Source organism: Petaurus breviceps, unplaced genomic scaffold (genome assembly GCF_028583685.1).
Source record: "Petaurus breviceps papuanus isolate PSGF00001 unplaced genomic scaffold, PetGlider_PUasm1.0 551, whole genome shotgun sequence".
NCBI classification, from domain to species: domain Eukaryota; kingdom Metazoa; phylum Chordata; class Mammalia; order Diprotodontia; family Petauridae; genus Petaurus; species Petaurus breviceps.
In genome coordinates this window covers 6,903,929-6,921,037 of record NW_027186372.1, presented here as the reverse complement: position 1 = coordinate 6,921,037, position 17,109 = coordinate 6,903,929, and the positions used below count along the sequence as shown (strand labels likewise).

Genomic DNA, 17,109 nt, shown 5'->3' with positions numbered 1-17,109 from the left:
ATGCTAATGTGCACATCTCAGAAAGAAATGTTTTGGACTCTCTTCCTAGGGGAAGTAAGAACCTACCCCAGGAGCCCCTTCAGATTCTATAGTACCCTGGGGTAGTATACACTAGAGGCAAGAACGGATAAACTTTTATCTGATAGTACAGAGGGCAAAGAGCTAGGGAGAGAGGAACTTGAGTCAGAAATCCATTAATAGTGCCAGTGGGCTTAAGCCTACTATTTCCTTCCTCTGTTTCCTTCCTTTCTTCATCTTGACTTGCTTCCTCACTGCAAACCTTTGACTCCCCTTCCTCGGAAATTTAATATCAGGTTCTCCTCAAAGTGGACTGCCTTCCAAAAAAAGTAAGCACTCCCCCATCCAGGCTAGCCAAAAACACACCTTTTCTTTCCCCTCCTTTTGGATTCTGGTAGCACAGACCCCTGTTTTAGACACAGCCCCAGGAACAAATAGTGTAGGCTGTTCCTTAGAAATCTGATAATGGGGAGAAACACTGTTCTTAGGGAGGCTCTGCCAGATGGGGTGTGTGTGTGTGTGTGTGTGTGTGTGTGTGTGTGTGTGTGTCTGTATACACACATGCTTTCTTCCTCACTGTAAGCCTTTTCCTAAGTGGCTAGAACATTTTTCCACATTAGTTATACACTCATTTACAGGGCTTCTGCCTGAATTCTTCCAATGGTTTAAAGATCACTTTTGAAAAATAAACACCAAGAACAGTGCATACACTGTCTCCATAATGTACACGGGCTCATAGCACAATGCTTTGGGTTGTAGTGGGTGCTTAATAAATGGTGGTCGGATTGGGGGGAAAAAGAAGGAAAAACTAACAGAGAGGGATGGCAGAGGACAGAGTCCTCGATTTGCAGTTAGAAGACACAGGTGAGAATCCTAGCTCTGTAGCTGGCTTCTTTTATGACCTTGGGCAATTTACTTAACCTCCCTGGGTCTTCATTTCCTTATCTGTCAAATGAGATGCTGGACTAGATCCTTTAAAGGTCCTCCCTAGTTCCACTACCTAAGCTTTTTAATGACCTAGTTGTCTTGTCTAAACACCATTTATTTAGATGACAGAAATAGATGATTTTCTAAGGTCTTTTCCAGCTGTCTCCTGTGATCCCATAGTTTTAATGACCCAGTAGCCTTGTTTAAAAGCCATTTATTTAGACAACAGACAAGTAGATGTCATTGGATAAATAAAAAGCCAAATTGTGAAGTAAAGCAGTGGTTAAGATACACATGGGGGCCACTTAAGCAGGCAGTTCCACCCATACAGGGAACAATGGCTCAGAACAAAACCCAGAGTTCTCTGCATCAAGGACCTGGGCAAGAAACCGAATTTCAGCTTGGCACCAAGCATCACAGCTGACTTTCCTCTTCCTCTCAGCCCTTCTTCTTCCCTGAATCCCCAATGATGGCTTGACATTCACAGCTGTATCTGAATCCCAATCCCCTGGAAATCCAACCACTCTTTGGGAAGACAGCACCAAAAGCCACAGAGCTGAGCCTAGTGTTGGTGAGATGGCTGGGCCCAGGTGGAAATGCCCAGCCCTGACCCCCCTCCCCACCCCCACAACAGAGCAAACCATCAGACTGACGCCCACTCGGCCCTATTGCTCAAAGGAAGACAAAAGTTAAAAGGAGGACGGGGCTAGGCGCACTCCCTTGAGTATGAGTAAGTGCTGAATTCACCAGGCACAGCCAAGAGCTGGCTGCTCTTGGAGTCTCCATCTCAGCTGCCCTTTCCACTTATTTATACACCTTTGATGAAGTCCACGATTCCCTTAATACCCTGCATGTGACATCCCCCCTCTTTAATGGTAAATGTTTTGGAATGTCCATAGATAAGAAAATGGACGGTATGGAGGAAAGATTTCATGATGGGGTGTCTTATCTTTTCACCTCCGGATATCGGAATACTCAGCCCGTTCATCCTCCCACTCATTACTTCCCTGGGATCCCTGGGCTCCATGGCCCCCAGCTTTGCCACGGATGTGGGCATTTGGGTGAATCTTGCTACCTTTTTCCCCCTTGGCACCTCTGGAAGCATCCCTCCCACTTGATTCAGGGAGGTGGTAGCCTAGATCCCCTGGATGAGCCCGGATGGCCTTGGATCCTTCAGCCTGCAGCTGTCTATCAGGAGTGGCTGCTGGCTCCCCCTGAGTAGCTGAAGTGCAGAAGCTCAAGATGGAACAAAGGCTTCCCCAGTTTTGTTCACACTGGGCCTGCACACTTCGGGTGATGGCCTCCTTCACCTCTTCCCCACAGGTCAGCAGCATGTTCACCAGGTCTACATAGGGTCTGGAATTGAAGGTACAAAGAAGTGGCAGGATGTCCAAAGTTGGGGGTAAGGGTGGGAAGAGAGAAAAAGAGAAGAAAAGAGACACCAAGAATGAAACAAGGCAATGGGCAGTGCTTAGGAAGCTCGGGCATAAAGGCCTGGTCTACCGCCCCCCTGCCCCAAACATTACTTGGGTTACAAAAGAACAATTCTAGAACCAGAAAGGATTCACTATATCTAGGTCTCAGCTTTTGCTTGAACTCTTTTAAGGGGTTTCAAACAGAATTGTTTTAGTACAGTGACCCTATATTCAAGCCCACTGGACAAGAGTGTATCATCATGAGCAGAAACAAGTATTCAGTGAATACCTACTATCTATCCTTGGACAAGTAACTTAACCTCCTTGGGTCTCAGTTTCTTCATCTGTCAAATGAAAAGGTTGGCCTTCATGGCCTGCTCTAAACCTGTGATCTAAGGTGCAAAGGCATTATGCTAAATGCTGGAGATATGAAGAAGTATGAGACATGGGCCCTGACCTCAAGAGGCTAATAATTAATTGGAAGTGAGGAAAGGGGTGTGTGTGCATGTGTATACATATATATACACAACATACGTATATAGTCATTGGTCTTATTTATAGATTCATATAGGCATGCACACAGATATATGTGTGTATATATGCATATATATATGTGTATGTGTACTATATATGACAATATGGTAACTGATATTTATATAATATTTCAAAGTTGCTCTATATCAATTATTTAAGACTCACAACAGCCTTGTGAAGTAGATATTACAGACATAACCCTTCCCACTTTTTTTCCCTTCCCCCTTTGTAGATTGGGAAAACAAGTCTCAGGATGAATGACTTGCCCATGGTCACAAAGCTAGCGATATGGATAGACTTGAACCCTCAGCTTCTTGACCCCAATACTATTATTCTCTCCATGAATCCCCACAGTCTCTAAGTAACAATACAAGACTGAATACAACAAGCACTAAATGTAAGCATTTAGGTGGCGCATTGAATAGATCTAAAGGCTTGGGATACAGCAAAACCCAAGCTCAAATCCTGTGTCAGATACTTCCTAGTTATGTGACCCTGGCCAACACACTTAACCTTTCTCAGCCTCAGTTTCCTTATCTGTAAAATAGAGATGGTAAGTAATAATAATACCTACTTCATAGGATTCTTGCAAGGGTCAAATGACATAATATATGTAAAGTGCATGCAAACCTTACAGTATTGTAAATGCTTAAAAAAATAAAATTAGTATCAGGGACAAAAAGTTGCTTCATTTGTGAAATGGAGATCATATCTGGGTTGGTTGGAAGAGCTTATGAACTAATAATAATCACTCTTCTACAGTGATTTATAGCTTACAAAGTGTTTTCCTTGTAAAGTAGGTGTTATGAATATTATCCACCTCACTTTAAAGATGGCAGGAGTTAGAGGTAATCTAGTCTGACCCCAGATTTTGGAGGAGACCAGCATCTAGAAAAGGAAATTGATCTTCCCATATCTGACTGTAAGATAGCATCATATGGCATGGGGGAGGAACGCCGGCTTGGAGGACCCCATTGGAGACCCCTAAATAAAGTGATACATGGGATTAGCCATATATTTATATATGTGGTTTACTCAGGCCCTGAACTCATAAAAATTTATATTCTGACTTGGGGACTTCTACCAGGGTACCCTTGGGTAAATCAATTTGGTCTGGGAACTTCCCAGGATGAAGGGAAGGAGGAATGGTTATTCCATGGGGGTTGTAGAAAGAATACAATATCTGATATTGAGACATTGGGGTCTGTATGCCAGTGGACATCACTGTGGGCAAATCACAGCCTCTCTGACCCTGCATTTATAAAATGGGAATGGTAATGAGTACCCTCCTTACCGCACAGGACCATGGGGAGCAAAGTAAGCCTCCTCAACAACTGAAAGAGCTGAAGAAATGGCACTAGCTGTTCGTTTTAATTCCCTGAGACAAGGGACGTGCAGAATGCCTGTGCTGAGCTGCCCTGAATGAGGGCTAAGTGTCCTCAAGCAGAAACATTCAGTTCTCTGGCCACTCCACCTGCCTTGGGTCGTGTTAGGAAAACAGTGCCAGAGGAAGGGATGGCAGCACTGTGTGAACCACCCAGAACCAGGCACTGTGCCTCCTTCCCATGTCCCAAGGCCAATATGGGACTGAGAAGTCTTAGCTCAACTATTCGTGTTTGCTTTTTGAGGTTTTCTTAGCCCACAGGGGCTACAATAGCCTCGAAGGCCATTGCTATCTGGAATGTGGCTAACCAGAGCTCCTAAGCCATCTGGTTCAGCAGTCTTGCCTAACAGGGCCCCTAGTGCATAAATATTGCCACTCCAAGCCATTATCTGGGTCATGAAGTTCACTCAGGAATGTGTGATCACTCAAGAGAAGGAATAAAACGCCCCATGGTACATGGCAGCAGAAAGAGCACTGGGTGTGAATCCTGGTGATTTAGTAGGGGAAGACAGGAGAGGCTTTATTGTTGCTGGCTCAGCTCTTTTACTGGTTGTGTGATCTTGGGCAAGTCTGCTTCCTTTCCCTGAACCTCACTTGCCTCTAAAATAAAGAAGGAAAGGCATTATATAGCGTCTACTATGTGCTAGGCACTGTGCTAAACATGAAAAACAAACAAATATTAACTCATTCGATTTTCAGAACAACCCCGGGAGTAGGTACTGTTATTATCTCCATTTTATGGTAGAGAAAACTGAGGCAGAGAGGTTGAATGACTTGTCCAGGATCATACAGCTAGTAAGTTGTCTGAGGACAAATTTGAATCCAGGTCTTCCTGATTCGGGGTCAAAAAAGTGCTCTCTCTCCAATGCACCACTTAACTACCCCAAGAAAGTGGGACCAGATGGTCTAAAGGTCTTGTCTAGCTCTGAATCCCAGGAAGAAGCAATGAGGACCTGCTTTGCTGTCTTGGATCATAGTTAATATTTATGTTAAGCAATGGGCAAACTTGAATTTTTGTTTATCATGTATACCACACTTTGAGATCTGCAAAGGAATTAATTAGCATTTAAATCCATCAGTCCTTAAGCATCCCAGGGTGAAGAAAACCAAAGCCCTAAGAAATGAGGTGTTTTCTGCAAGCTTCCATAGCAGATGATGAGACTGCAGACTTCCTAGGGATACTTTGCTGCTGGTCCTGAGAACTAGGGACTGACCCATGCTGGTGTACAAAACAGCACTGGATTTGTGATTAGAAGTCCTGGGTTTGAATCCCTTACCAGCTGTGTGACCTTAGATAATTCAATTTCTCCTGCCAGGCCTCAGTTTACTCTTCTGTGAAATGAGAAAATCCCTTTGAGTCCTACATCTTTGATTAGTCTGATGTAGTGCAGTATTTCAGCAGAAAGAGCATCAAATAGCATTTAATGAGCCCCTAATTGTAAATGAAACCATTATGGGAAGCAGAGAATAAGACAGTCATCCAGGGCCCATCTGGGGCTGCTTAACTCATCTAATCTCCATATTGAACTCTTAAGAGGCAAAACAATGTGGTGGAAAGAATTCTGGCTTGGAGTTAGGAGACCTGAGTTTAAATCCCAGCTTGGATACTTACAAAGCTGAAGCTGCATAGGCTCAGATAAGTAATTTTATTTGCCTAAGTCTCAGTTTCCCAATTATTAAAATTGGGGAAAATAATAGTAATAATAGCAACAATAATAATACTACTAGTAATAATACACTACCTACCTTTCATGATGGTTGTGAGGGAAAGGAGTTATTCTTGTAACTATTTTCTCTGCTTTACTGTCTCTTTCTCCAAAGAGAGGGGTGGGGTCAGCTGTCGACCATCCAGGTTACTTGGCTGGTCTCTATTCTCCTTCAGCAGGGGGGCATTCTACTCAGTTCTTGGCAGCCCAAGGAGGTAGTTCTAGGAGCTTGGGCTAGTCAGAGCTTGGAACTCTCTCTGCCTGACAAGGGAGCTGCACACTGTCAGGGTGTGCAGAACACAGCTAATCTAAGTTGCGTCTTGGGTTGGCACAGTGCCTTCTCATGCTGCAGCCTCAGCCTGTGTCTAATGACAAAGCCCAGCTCCCTTAACTGGGTGTCAACGAGGCTAAAGGATTTAAAAAAAATACTTGGAAGGAGACGTGCCTGGCAGCTCCAAGCCACTGACTGTTGCCAGCGAAACAGCAACAGTGCCTCAGCTGGAGAGCCAGGGTGGCTGGGGCTTGGAGGAGCGTCTGATGACACTTGGGCTTGGCTGTGTATGGGGTGGTGCTGGTGGTGTTAGAGGAGACAAAAGAGCAGAGATCCTCACATTTCCAGAGCACTTTCTTTCCTTGAAACAATCTGGTAAAGTGGGTAGTGCAGGCATTATTATCCTCATTTGACAAATGAGGAAACTGAGGTACAGAGGTGAAATCATTGTCTTAGGGTTACTTGACCTCAGATCTGTACAGCTTCATAATCTAAGTTCTGTTCCAGACTGAATCTTCAAAAAAAAAATTTTTTTTTAAATTTAACAATCAAGAAAAAAAGATTTACTTATTCACAGAATGCTCTGTTGATGAAGGAAGATGAGGTAAGGAAATGAGCTGGTAGACATTCTGAGAGTGACTGCTTCCCTGATCTCCACATGGAGGACAGAAATCTTTTTGCAATAGTTACTCCAGTTGTGACTAGGAGGTCCAAGCCACACTGATCTCAAAACAGGACCCTGTCTTTGGGCTGAAAAGACAGTCATGGCTGGGCCTGCAGTGAGGGGAGCTGGGTTCAAACCCCTACTTCCGACACTTGCAAAGCTGTGTGATAATTTCCCTGAGCCTCAGTTTCCTCAGTTATCAAATGGGGACGATAAAGCCATTAAGTATCACAGGGTTGTGAGGGAAGGGTTTTGTCAACTTTAAAGCACTAAAAGATACATGAGATCCTGAAGGCCGAGATTTCCCACTGGGGTTGTTTCACTTCTTATTAGAACCTCTCAGTGTCCCTGAACACTAGGGGATCTGTGCAGCTCATCCCCAGGAGCCCAGAAATAACCCCAATGACATGGGGGTGAGGGCTGTTGTAGGATCCCTGAGGAGATTCCTAATTCTCCAAAATGGGTCAAGCCCTGACCCATATTCCAGGTCCCACCAGAAAACGCACACTTCTAGGGAGGGCTCTACCAGTCTCTTTAAAAAACAGACAGCAGCCCCAACCAGAAAATTTAGCAACACCTATTCAAAAAGTCCTACTTGTAAAAGAGATTACTCCAGGAAGACCAGGTTTCTCTAAGCTTTGGAGGAATATTAGAGGCATTTAAGTTAACCTTCCCATTTTCAGTACATGGAGCCAACATTTTTGTCTCCTAAAGGATGTGGGCTGGTCATGCACGTGAATGAACTTGGTGAGTGTTTTTTGGCCATGAAGCTTGTTTGCCTCTTGTCTTACTTAAGGGTTTTGAGGGACAAGTTCTCATTCCCAGAGGTGCCTAGAAAGGAGAGCGTTTCACAACTCCTCCTTCACCTATCACAGGCATGTGTGAGAGATTAAAGAAAGACCATGTTTAGGAACTATGAAATGGCTTACTTATTTGCTAGGGAGCCCTCTCTTCCCAGCTATAAGTGAGCTACCATCATGGGCCAGGGGAAAGGCCTGGGAGCAAGATCTGAGTTTGGTTTCTGATAAGTCAACTCATATTTCTGCGTGCCTCAGTTTCTCTAACTGAAAAGTGGGTAGCACAACTTTTACCATCTAGGGATGGTGTGAGGCTGAATAATCGTGAAGCACTTGGGATCCCCGCTGAAGATGGAAAACATATCATCCTTTGGGGCAAGGGTATTGAAATGTTCAACAATTGTTTAAACTGAATTTGTGGGTTTTCCTGGTACTATTATGCATTTTCACTGGACATAATATCAGTCTGTCCTATGTCTCAAGGTGCGCAGTCTTTACTTCAGGACAAACTGGCAGGGTCCTCATAACCCCCTTTTGTATAGGGTGGATTCTGGAGTCCCATGTGACATTAGCAGAAACAAGTCCTGCTATAAATCTAGGCATCTCAGGTCACCAAATGATACTGAGAGTTGGTGGCTTTGAATTGCAAATGGAAAATTTCAGGGCCCTTAAATCACTAGCAATCATTGGTTTCTGGGGCATAGTAGAAAGAATGCTGGATTTGGAATCCAGAGATCTTTCATAGCTACATGTAACTAACTACCTGTTATACATGGCCTTGGACAAGTCATTTCTCCCCTGGGCCTCTTTTACCTCCTTTGTAAGATGAGGGCTTGACCTAACTTATCTCTCCAATTTCTTTAGTCTCTGAAGCCCCTGATGTTATGATGGGACTGGGTTAAAGCTGTTTTGTTGATTTACTCTAGCAGGGGCCTATAGGATTTCATTAGAATAACCATAGAACTACTCTCCTTGAAGTGACACCAAGGTGAATGATATTTCTAAGGCCCCCTTAACGACTGGCCTAATATGTTTCAGTGACACTTTCTCATCTCTGATGCTCCTGGGTTTTGAAACGATAGCAGACGCTTCTTACCACCAACACGAATGCCAATGGGAGGCAAGGCCTGGAGAGACCACTGGGTCATTTGGGTAGAAAATTGTAATCCTTCCCATTTCTCAGGAAAGGTCATCATTCAAAAAGAGGTGACGTTACCCCTGTTTTACCCTGACGTTATCCCCAGCCAGACCAAAGCAGGGGGAATTCCTTTTGCTGCTGACGTGGGACTAGCAGTCAGAACTCACTCGTGCACTAGCAGATCTTTGAAATGAATCATCTCCACCATCACTTGTATGTTCTCTTTGGCAGCCGAGCAGAGGTTGTGTTTTAGGTAGCAGTCTCGTTGTAACTGGAATACCATCTCCTTGATGGCTGGGCACTTCCGGCTGATGCAGCTGAACTTGTGCCTCAGGCCATGGGCTTTACATTTCAGGGCATCTTTGATGAAGGACTTACCCTGAGCAAATAAAGATGGGAGGAAGAGAAAAAAAGCACACATTGGAAGATATAGGTGCTTGTACTCAATCTATTGCTCATAGATCAAGAGCTAGAAACAACTCTAAAAGCCACTGACTCCAGCTCTCTCATTTTACAGATGAGGACATTAAGGCACAGAGAGATCAAGTGATTTGTCAAGGTCACATAAGCAGTGACAGAGTCGAGATCTGAACTCAGGTCCTTAGATTCTAAAGCCAGTGTTCTTTCTGCAATCCTCCACTGCTTCCTGCTGTATAACCTTGAGTAAGCCTCTTCCTCTCTCTGGTTCTAAAGTTTTCTTCCCTATAAATGAAGTGGCTGAATTTCTAAATCCCTAACAATCTGTGATTCAATATGTTCATGTTTTGTGTTCGTTCTTCCTGGACTAATATGGGGCTGACAGCTGTAATAGTTCCACTTTAGAATAACTTGACTAGTGAAATATTGTAGTAGGAAAAGTAACAGAGCTGGAATCAGGAACCTTGGAGATTTGGGCTCAAATTCTGGCTCTGACAACTACTAGGTGTGTGACCTTGCAGAAACAACTAAAACCTCTCTGAGCTTTGGGTCCTTCATCTGTAAAATGGCTAACAATAGCTACCTAGGGGCAGCAAGGTTGCACAGTGGATAGAGCACTGGCCCCATAATCAGGAAGACCCGAGTTCAAATATGGCCTCAGACACTTGCTAGCTATGTTACTTTGGGCAAGTCACTTAAACCCCATTGCTCCAAAAAAACCAAACCACAACAATAGCTACCGACCTCCAGGATTATTGAGAGAAAAACACATCGTAAACCTCAAAGGGCTGTTAAAAAAAAAAGCACAACAAAGTGAGGGGTGGCTAGGTGGCAGTGAATAGAGCACAGGCCCTGGAGTCAGCAGTACCTGAGTTCAAATTTGGCCTCAGACACTTAAACACAAAAACTAGCAGTGTGACCTTGGGCAAGTCACTTAACCCCAACTGCCCTCCAAGAAAAAAAAAGAAAAAAACAAAACAAAAAAACAAAGTGAGCTGTTGTCACTCTTATTAGTCAGGAGGCATGGTCAGCTAGAACTTGAGAATAGTAAGGCTCTCCCTGCCTTGTTAAAGTCTCTCTTTTTTTTTCTTTCTACCTATCACAGAAGCTCTCTCTGATAGAAGTCCCACTTAGAGCCAGCTGACTTTAGGCGAAAGTAGCTTTCCTCAGAATTATCACTGGTTGGGTCTATACCTGCTATCTCCCCATCCCACTCCTCTCTCAGGGTTAACAACACTCTGGTTCCCCCTCCCCCAAGGGGAAGGTTCCTTTTGCATGTGCTCAGATTGTACATGGATTCCTCAGTCAGCTGCAATGAATCGCTTTCCCTTCTTTCCTTCTGATTCCATTTGCAATCTCAGGGAGAGGTATCAACATTGACTTTTCTCATTCCTGCTAGGAAACCAGCTGTAGTAGAAAGAGCACTGGCTCCAACATCAGAGGACCCAGGTCTGACTTCTGTCCCCTTTTTCTTATTGCCTCTGTGACCAAGGACAAGCCATTTCCCCTTTTTGAGTCTTAGATTCTTTCTCTGTAAAATGAGGGGGTTGAATTGGATGACCTCTGAGGTCTCTTCCGGCTCTAAATCCTATGATCCCTCATGCCTAGGATCCTGATTCCCTAAATCCCCATGAACTTTCCTCCCACACCTTCCGGAGGAAAATTCCTTTTCATTGGAAAACGATCCCTATTCCTTTAAGCTATTAGGATCGCTGTCTCTGTGACACTTGCCTGGCAGCATCTGGAGATCTGAGCTGCCCAGCTGACATGGACACTCCCCCTCCTCCTCTCTCTCCCTGCCTGGAGTGGCCATGCCAGCCAGCTAGGCACACATCTGGCCTACAGTTTTCTTTCCTGGCAGCCCTACTGGTTTCTTGTTATCCTAGAAAGGAGACAGCTGTTAGGGGCTTCAGAGGGGAGCTTGGAGCACTTAGCTTCTTTATCAGCCTCCAATGGCAGATCAGGCTTATGCATCAAAGTATGCCCAAGTCCTCACACTTTCCATTACAATAGCAAAGAACTGTTGCAGATGACTTTACCTCATGGTTTTTAGACAGACACAAGGAGACACATTGGAGTAGGTTAGGGCTGGAATTCAATGGCTATTCAGCACATTTCTTTGGCTCTCCCTTGGAAGCAACTGTAATATTTGAATATATTTTCTTTGCAACAGAAAAAAAGCTATTTAGTTCCCTTTCTCTTCTTAGATCTTTGCTCTCCTCTTTCCTCTCCCCACCTTGTCACCATTCTCCGCGCCCCCCCCCGGACAAAAGATCAACCATTGTACAGGGTAATGGGCACATCTGAAAACCTTCTGGAAATTGAAATCTCTAATGCTGACAATTGCATATGTGTATATATGAGTTCTTAGGACCATAGCAATTTAAAAACATTTTAGGTAACTGCCTCTTTCCTCTCTCTTTTGCCCCATTATCCCACTATTCCAACATTTTAGGGATCTGTGAAGTATAAAAATTGAACATATATACTGCTACTCCATCAACTGATGGAGAAAGCTAGTCTAGAGGAAAAAGCACTCCATTTGGAATCAAAAGACTTGGGTTCGAGACCTATATCTGCCATTACTGGCTACGTGATCTTGGATATTGGACAAGGTGCTTGCTTCACCTCTCTAGGTTTGTCTCCTCATCCGTAAAAGAAGACAGTACAACTAAATCAGCCCAAAGACCCCTTCTAGATCCAACTCCATATGATCCCTCCATGCCATGGTCTTTGGGGAAGATTTTTTTTTATCATCTAGTAGTTAAGTCACTGGTGAAGGACCTCTTCAATTTTTCTAAGTTGCTCCTATAAGGACAGACATACCGAGCATTTAGCCCTGTCTCTTCTTTCTTTACTCCTTTCAGAAGAAAAGAAATTGCTGCCCTATGGGGCACCAGGTCTGCATGCAAAGTCCTCCTAGCCTGGTGGGGTGGCCAGAGTGTTGGCTTCCCTGGCAAAGCCTTTTGGAGCCTGGGGCTAACTTCATAACTCATTGAGGCATCAAACCAGGATCTTAAGTAGAAAACCACCCTAGGTTTCCTAATTTCAGGGAATGCCAATGTATCTTTATCCATAGGGAGGAGGGATGGGGAAGCAGAACTTCAGAGCACATCTCTTCTACTGTTGTCCTTCTGCCATCTCTCCCTGCCACCTTTGGCATCTCCCAACCACTACCTCAGCCTCTAGCTTGCCAGTCTCCTTTTGCCTACTTCTAAGGAAGGGGAGGTGATGCCATAGTTACTTCTCAATGCCAAAATCAAGGGGAAAACATTTGAGATGAAAGACAACACTGCTTTGTATGCATTGCCTACAGAATGACACTAGCTGATGGCTGGGGATTTTCTAAAACTACACTATAAACTTCAAGGTCAAGCCAAAAGTAGCTGGCCCATCCAGATGTTCTCATCTCTCCCCAGTGAAATGGGAGAGTAGGTTTACAAGACTTAATAACTGGATGCTTCAATGATGTATAAAATGGGCTGGGGAGAAAATGAAGGCAAAGAGCCTAATGTCATATGCTTTCTGAAAATATATTTTTATTGTCAGTGTTAGAGCCAAAGATTTTTTTTTTTTGCTGTTTGGCTGCCATGCCCGATGTAGTGAAGCTGTTTTAATTCTGCTTAACATGAAGCTAGCTGGAATATATTCCACCTAGATTAGGTCTAGTTAAAGTGGAGAACTGAGGGGTCATGGAGGTTCTTTGGTGAGAGTGGGGCAAGGCAAAAACCATTCCATTATCCCACTGGGGGCAGTGAAGTATATGGTAGAAAGAACTCAGAAGATCTGGGTTCCAATTCTGGCTCTGTCAGTTCTTAGTCAAGTCCCTTCCCTTTCCCTTGCCTCTGTTTGCTCATCTGGAGGATGAGATGGGAATGAACAGGATGATGTTCTAGGTTTTCTCCCCTAAGTCTAAAATCCTATGATGCTAATAAGAGGGGACTTGTTTCTGTGACTTCTCAGCTTCACCTAACCTTCCACATTATAGTAGCTTCTAAAATACTGTGTTGGACTCACCCAGCCCAAACTGTATGTTTGCATTAGGGTGGGAGCAGGAATGAGGGGTGTCAAGTTGGGGTGCCGTCTCAGGACTGGGGCTGACTTCTTGGGTGTGCACTCTTTGTCCTGACCTTGGTCTACATTGCTCAGATTCCCCGATGATTGCTCAACTCTCTTTATTTCACTTTGCTTACGCAGATTCAGCGTAAGAGCCCAGAAGGGTTTAACATGGAGTCAATTCTGTGACCCCCATAATAGCTCAACTGAGCACTAGGGGAGGGGACATAATATTAACTTCTCCTTTTGAACTTTTATGAAATCTGCCAGATTAGATTTTTTTTTAAAGGCTGAGGAGTTTTTTTTTTTTAAATGTTTTCCTATGAGCATTTCACAAAGCCTATTCACATCACATGTCCAATGACATATCAGATTTTTCTTTACCTGGGCATCAAATTTTCCAGCGTTGTGCAGGAAGGTCATGCAAATATCATGCAACCCTCGAATCTCACAAGAGTTGTTTTCAAAGCACTCAAATACCCCACATCCCACGTCGCCAGCATTTACCAAGCAATGCTGGATTTCCGCTAAAACAAAGATTTCAAGACAAATCGATACAGCTAGTTAGATTGGGGGACCAAGGAAACATGAATAGAAATAAAATTTCCTAATGACCATTTCAGGGCAGTGGGATGTAGTAAAAAGAATAACAAAAAACAAAACCCAGTTATTTGCAGAATTCAGACCAAACCTACATTTCAAAAATAGTATCCAAAACGGACAGTGTCCTGCCATTGCATTTCATCCTGCCATTTCCACTGAACCCTTAGAGGTAATATTTTGCTTTAGAGCAGATGTTATTTTAAACCCTGCTTATTAAGCCTACCAGGCAAGTAATTTTTTTTTTAAATAGCCTCCTCACCTCCCTTTTACATTTGCAATACTTCACCATTTTGGTGGTATCAGTTAAATAAAACATTTGTCTCTATTTAGATCTGTAGGAGCTGCTGCCTATTAAATCCCATCCATTTCCTGCCTGGCAGAAAAGGATCTCTGCCAAATGGAGTTTCAATTCAGCTTTATGATTCAACACCTAAAAATTAAAACAAAATTCCTATTAAGGCAGTGCCTCGAAAACCATCTGCATTAAAAATACCAAGCTGGCGGAGCTGTGGTTTGCAAGGAGCTTAGGAAGAGAGTCAACTTGGGGGCAGCCTTCAGGGCTAAGTGAATGATGCCCAGAAGCTGAATGATCTACTCAGTTAGAGGTTCCTTTAATTAGAACTCGAGAATGCGACAAGATTTCATTTAATTTTCCACAAACCCCAGCAGTATGATCGGGCTCTGTCTCTCTTTCCCTCTCTCCCCCTCCTCCTCCCTATAGGGCAACAATTTCTTTTCTTCTGAAAGGAGTAAGAAAGAGACAGGCTTAAATGCTTGGTATAAATCAAGTAGTGCAAAGAGCTATGAATTTGAAGTCAGAGGAGCTGGATTTGAATGCTAGGCTTGCTAAGCACTATCTGTATGACCTTGGGCAAGTAATTTACCCTCTCTCCATGCCACAATTTGCTCAATGTGTAAAATGTGAGCATTAGACTATCTCTAACGCTCCTTTCAGCCCTAGGTTCTGTGGGCCACCACCCCTATTCCCACTTAAACTCATTTTAACAGTGATAAAATGAAATCAAGAAAGGCCCACAGTGGAGTTGTGACAACCAGCTCCAGGGTAGCCATTAACTTGGGCAGCACCTGGGTACACGGGACTGAAAACTAGAAGTGACCTTAGAAGGTCAGCGCTAGAAGAAACCTTAGAGATAACCGTCTATCCCTTTCATTTTACAGTCCCAGAGAGGTTAAGGAGCTTGTCCAAGGTCACACAGACAGTAGGAAAGAACCCAGTCCCTCCCTCTGGCTCCAGTTAGTGCTTTCCCCACCACACTTGGTTGCCTCTCGTGCTATATTAGGAATTATATTGTGCTATTCTCTGGGAAAGCTTTACAAGCAGTCCTAGAGGGACTAGTGGTTGGGGTGGTGACTGACTCTTTGTGAAGATTTGGATAAGATCTTGGATTTGGAGATGTGAAGCTGCAAACTCAGCTGAAGCCTGTGTTGGCATATGGGTGGAAAAGACCCTCTCCTCTCCCTCCCCTATAAACTCCCCTCCCCCACTGCAGTCGCAGGGTGCAGAGAATGTTTCACGATGCTGGGCTTCACGTGTGGCCAGCCCCTAATGGGCACTCGTGCATTCCAGCTCGCACGGGGTTTGAACTAGTGCCGCTGCAGCATTTACACGGTTAAAGGGGGAAAAAAAAGGCGTCCGGGGGTGGGAAGAGCGAAGAAGCTGCAGGAAGCTTTTCTTTCGCTCTGGGAAAAGGTCCAGCCCCGTGCATTGCACGCTTGGGCTCTTCCAGGCAGCTCGCCCACGAGGGTTTGAGGCACAGCGGCAGCAGCAGCCCAGTTCCCGGCCAGTTGCATCATTTTTTTTTTTTTCCGCTCACTGCTCTGCGCCAGAGAAGAAGGCAACCGCCGGTTTTGGATCCGATCCCGCCTCCCCCACCCCATCCCCAACTCTTTGAGCTCTGTCTGAACCAAAAGCCGGTAAGAACCCGAGGTCCCCGGCTCGGGAGAGAGAACTAAGTTAGCTGTTCGCTCACACAGCATCTTTCCAGATGGAAGCCAAGGCGCTGGGCTGAGTTTAAGCGAAGTGGGGGCACGAGCCAACTTCCCAGAGCGCAGCTTGCGCCTGATGCCCGCAGTCTAGGATTGGGAGCCACGCTCCTCCACACAGATCAGCTGCCCAGGGTCATAGGACTGCGAAGTAGAAAGAATCGCAGAGATCCATCCCCAACCCCCGCACTCCCTCCCTCCCTCCCCCCCTTTCAAACAAACCAGGAAACTGAGGCCAAGAGGGGAAGTGATGCTACTGCACTGTGTTCGCTTCCTTAAAGCTTTCAAATTCGAGAACAGCAGCAAGCAGCCCTACCCCAACCCAGGCAGTTCATTGCCACGGCAACACGTGAGGATTCAGGGCTACGGGAGCTTAAGCATTTCTTTGCAGCTGAAAAGTCGGGAGCCGGCAAGCAGCGTGCCGGGCGATCCGGGGGTGGCCCGGGAGAGTTTGCATGCCCGACAACTCGTGTTTTCTCTGGGGCAGAGAAAGAGAGAGTGAGAGTGAGAATGAGAGAGAGACTCGTGCACCCATTGCATTATAGGGGTGGGTGGTGGTCACAGACTGCAAAACCCAGCTTCTTTACAGTCACTGTGGCCCCAATGAACCTACCTGTATTTTGCAGGGAGAGCCGCCCTTTCTGCGGAGAGGCTCTGTCCTGCGTCCCTTCGGGTGGGTTAGTGGCTTCAGTCCCCAGCACGGGATCGAAGCTGGCCAACACAAACGCCAGGGTCACTAATTGGCTGAGCCGCTCCACACACATGGTTGCAGTTACAAAGCTCCCGCTCAGAGAACCTTTACTCTTTGTGTTCTCTTCCTCTTCCTTCGAGTATTCTCCACCTCTTTCCACTCTTCCTCCTTCTCCTTTTTCCTCCTCCTCCTCCTTTCTGACTCCACAGAGCGCTCGGGAAGGGAGCTCGGTAACCTCTCTTCGGGGAGCATGTGACCCGTGCCGTTGCCAGCGCTGTGGAAGTGCCCAGGAATGGAAAGGATGGTGCTTCAAATATCCCTGGAAGCTCTGGTGTCACTTGAATGAAGGAGTCGAGCAGGTGTTACCCCCGAGCCCCGACCAATCCCAGCCCCATCCCCGTTTGACTATATGGTCAGGGGGCGGAGCTTGTTCCTAACTACTACACGCGAAGGGAAGCTAATATTAGGAAGAACTTGCAGACCT

The 17,109-nt window shown here is 45.2% G+C and overlaps 1 protein-coding gene across 1 annotated transcript; it reads right to left on the bottom strand.

The window, feature by feature from the left end:
• Positions 1-1,144: 1,144 nt before the first annotated feature.
• Positions 1,145-17,080, bottom strand: STC2 (stanniocalcin 2). Its single transcript, XM_069102353.1, has 4 exons — positions 16,548-17,080; positions 13,712-13,854; positions 9,022-9,233; positions 1,145-2,301 (listed from the first exon to the last, which is right to left on the bottom strand). The coding sequence occupies exons 1-4, from the start codon at positions 16,696-16,698 to the stop codon at positions 1,899-1,901; spliced, it is 909 nt and encodes a 302-aa protein (XP_068958454.1). The 5' UTR covers positions 16,699-17,080; the 3' UTR covers positions 1,145-1,898.
• Positions 17,081-17,109: the final 29 nt, after the last annotated feature.

Coding starts and splice junctions, on each gene's coding strand:
- STC2 (XM_069102353.1), bottom strand. CDS start 16,698: ATGTGTGTGGAGCGGCTCAGCCAATTAGTGACCCTGGCGTTTGTGTTG. Junction 9,234..13,711: donor CTGGAAAATTTGATGCCCAG/GTAAAGAAAAAT, acceptor TTATTTGCTCAG/GGTAAGTCCTTCATCAAAGA. Junction 2,302..9,021: donor AAAGATCTGCTAGTGCACGA/GTGAGTTCTGAC, acceptor CTTCAATTCCAG/ACCCTATGTAGACCTGGTGA.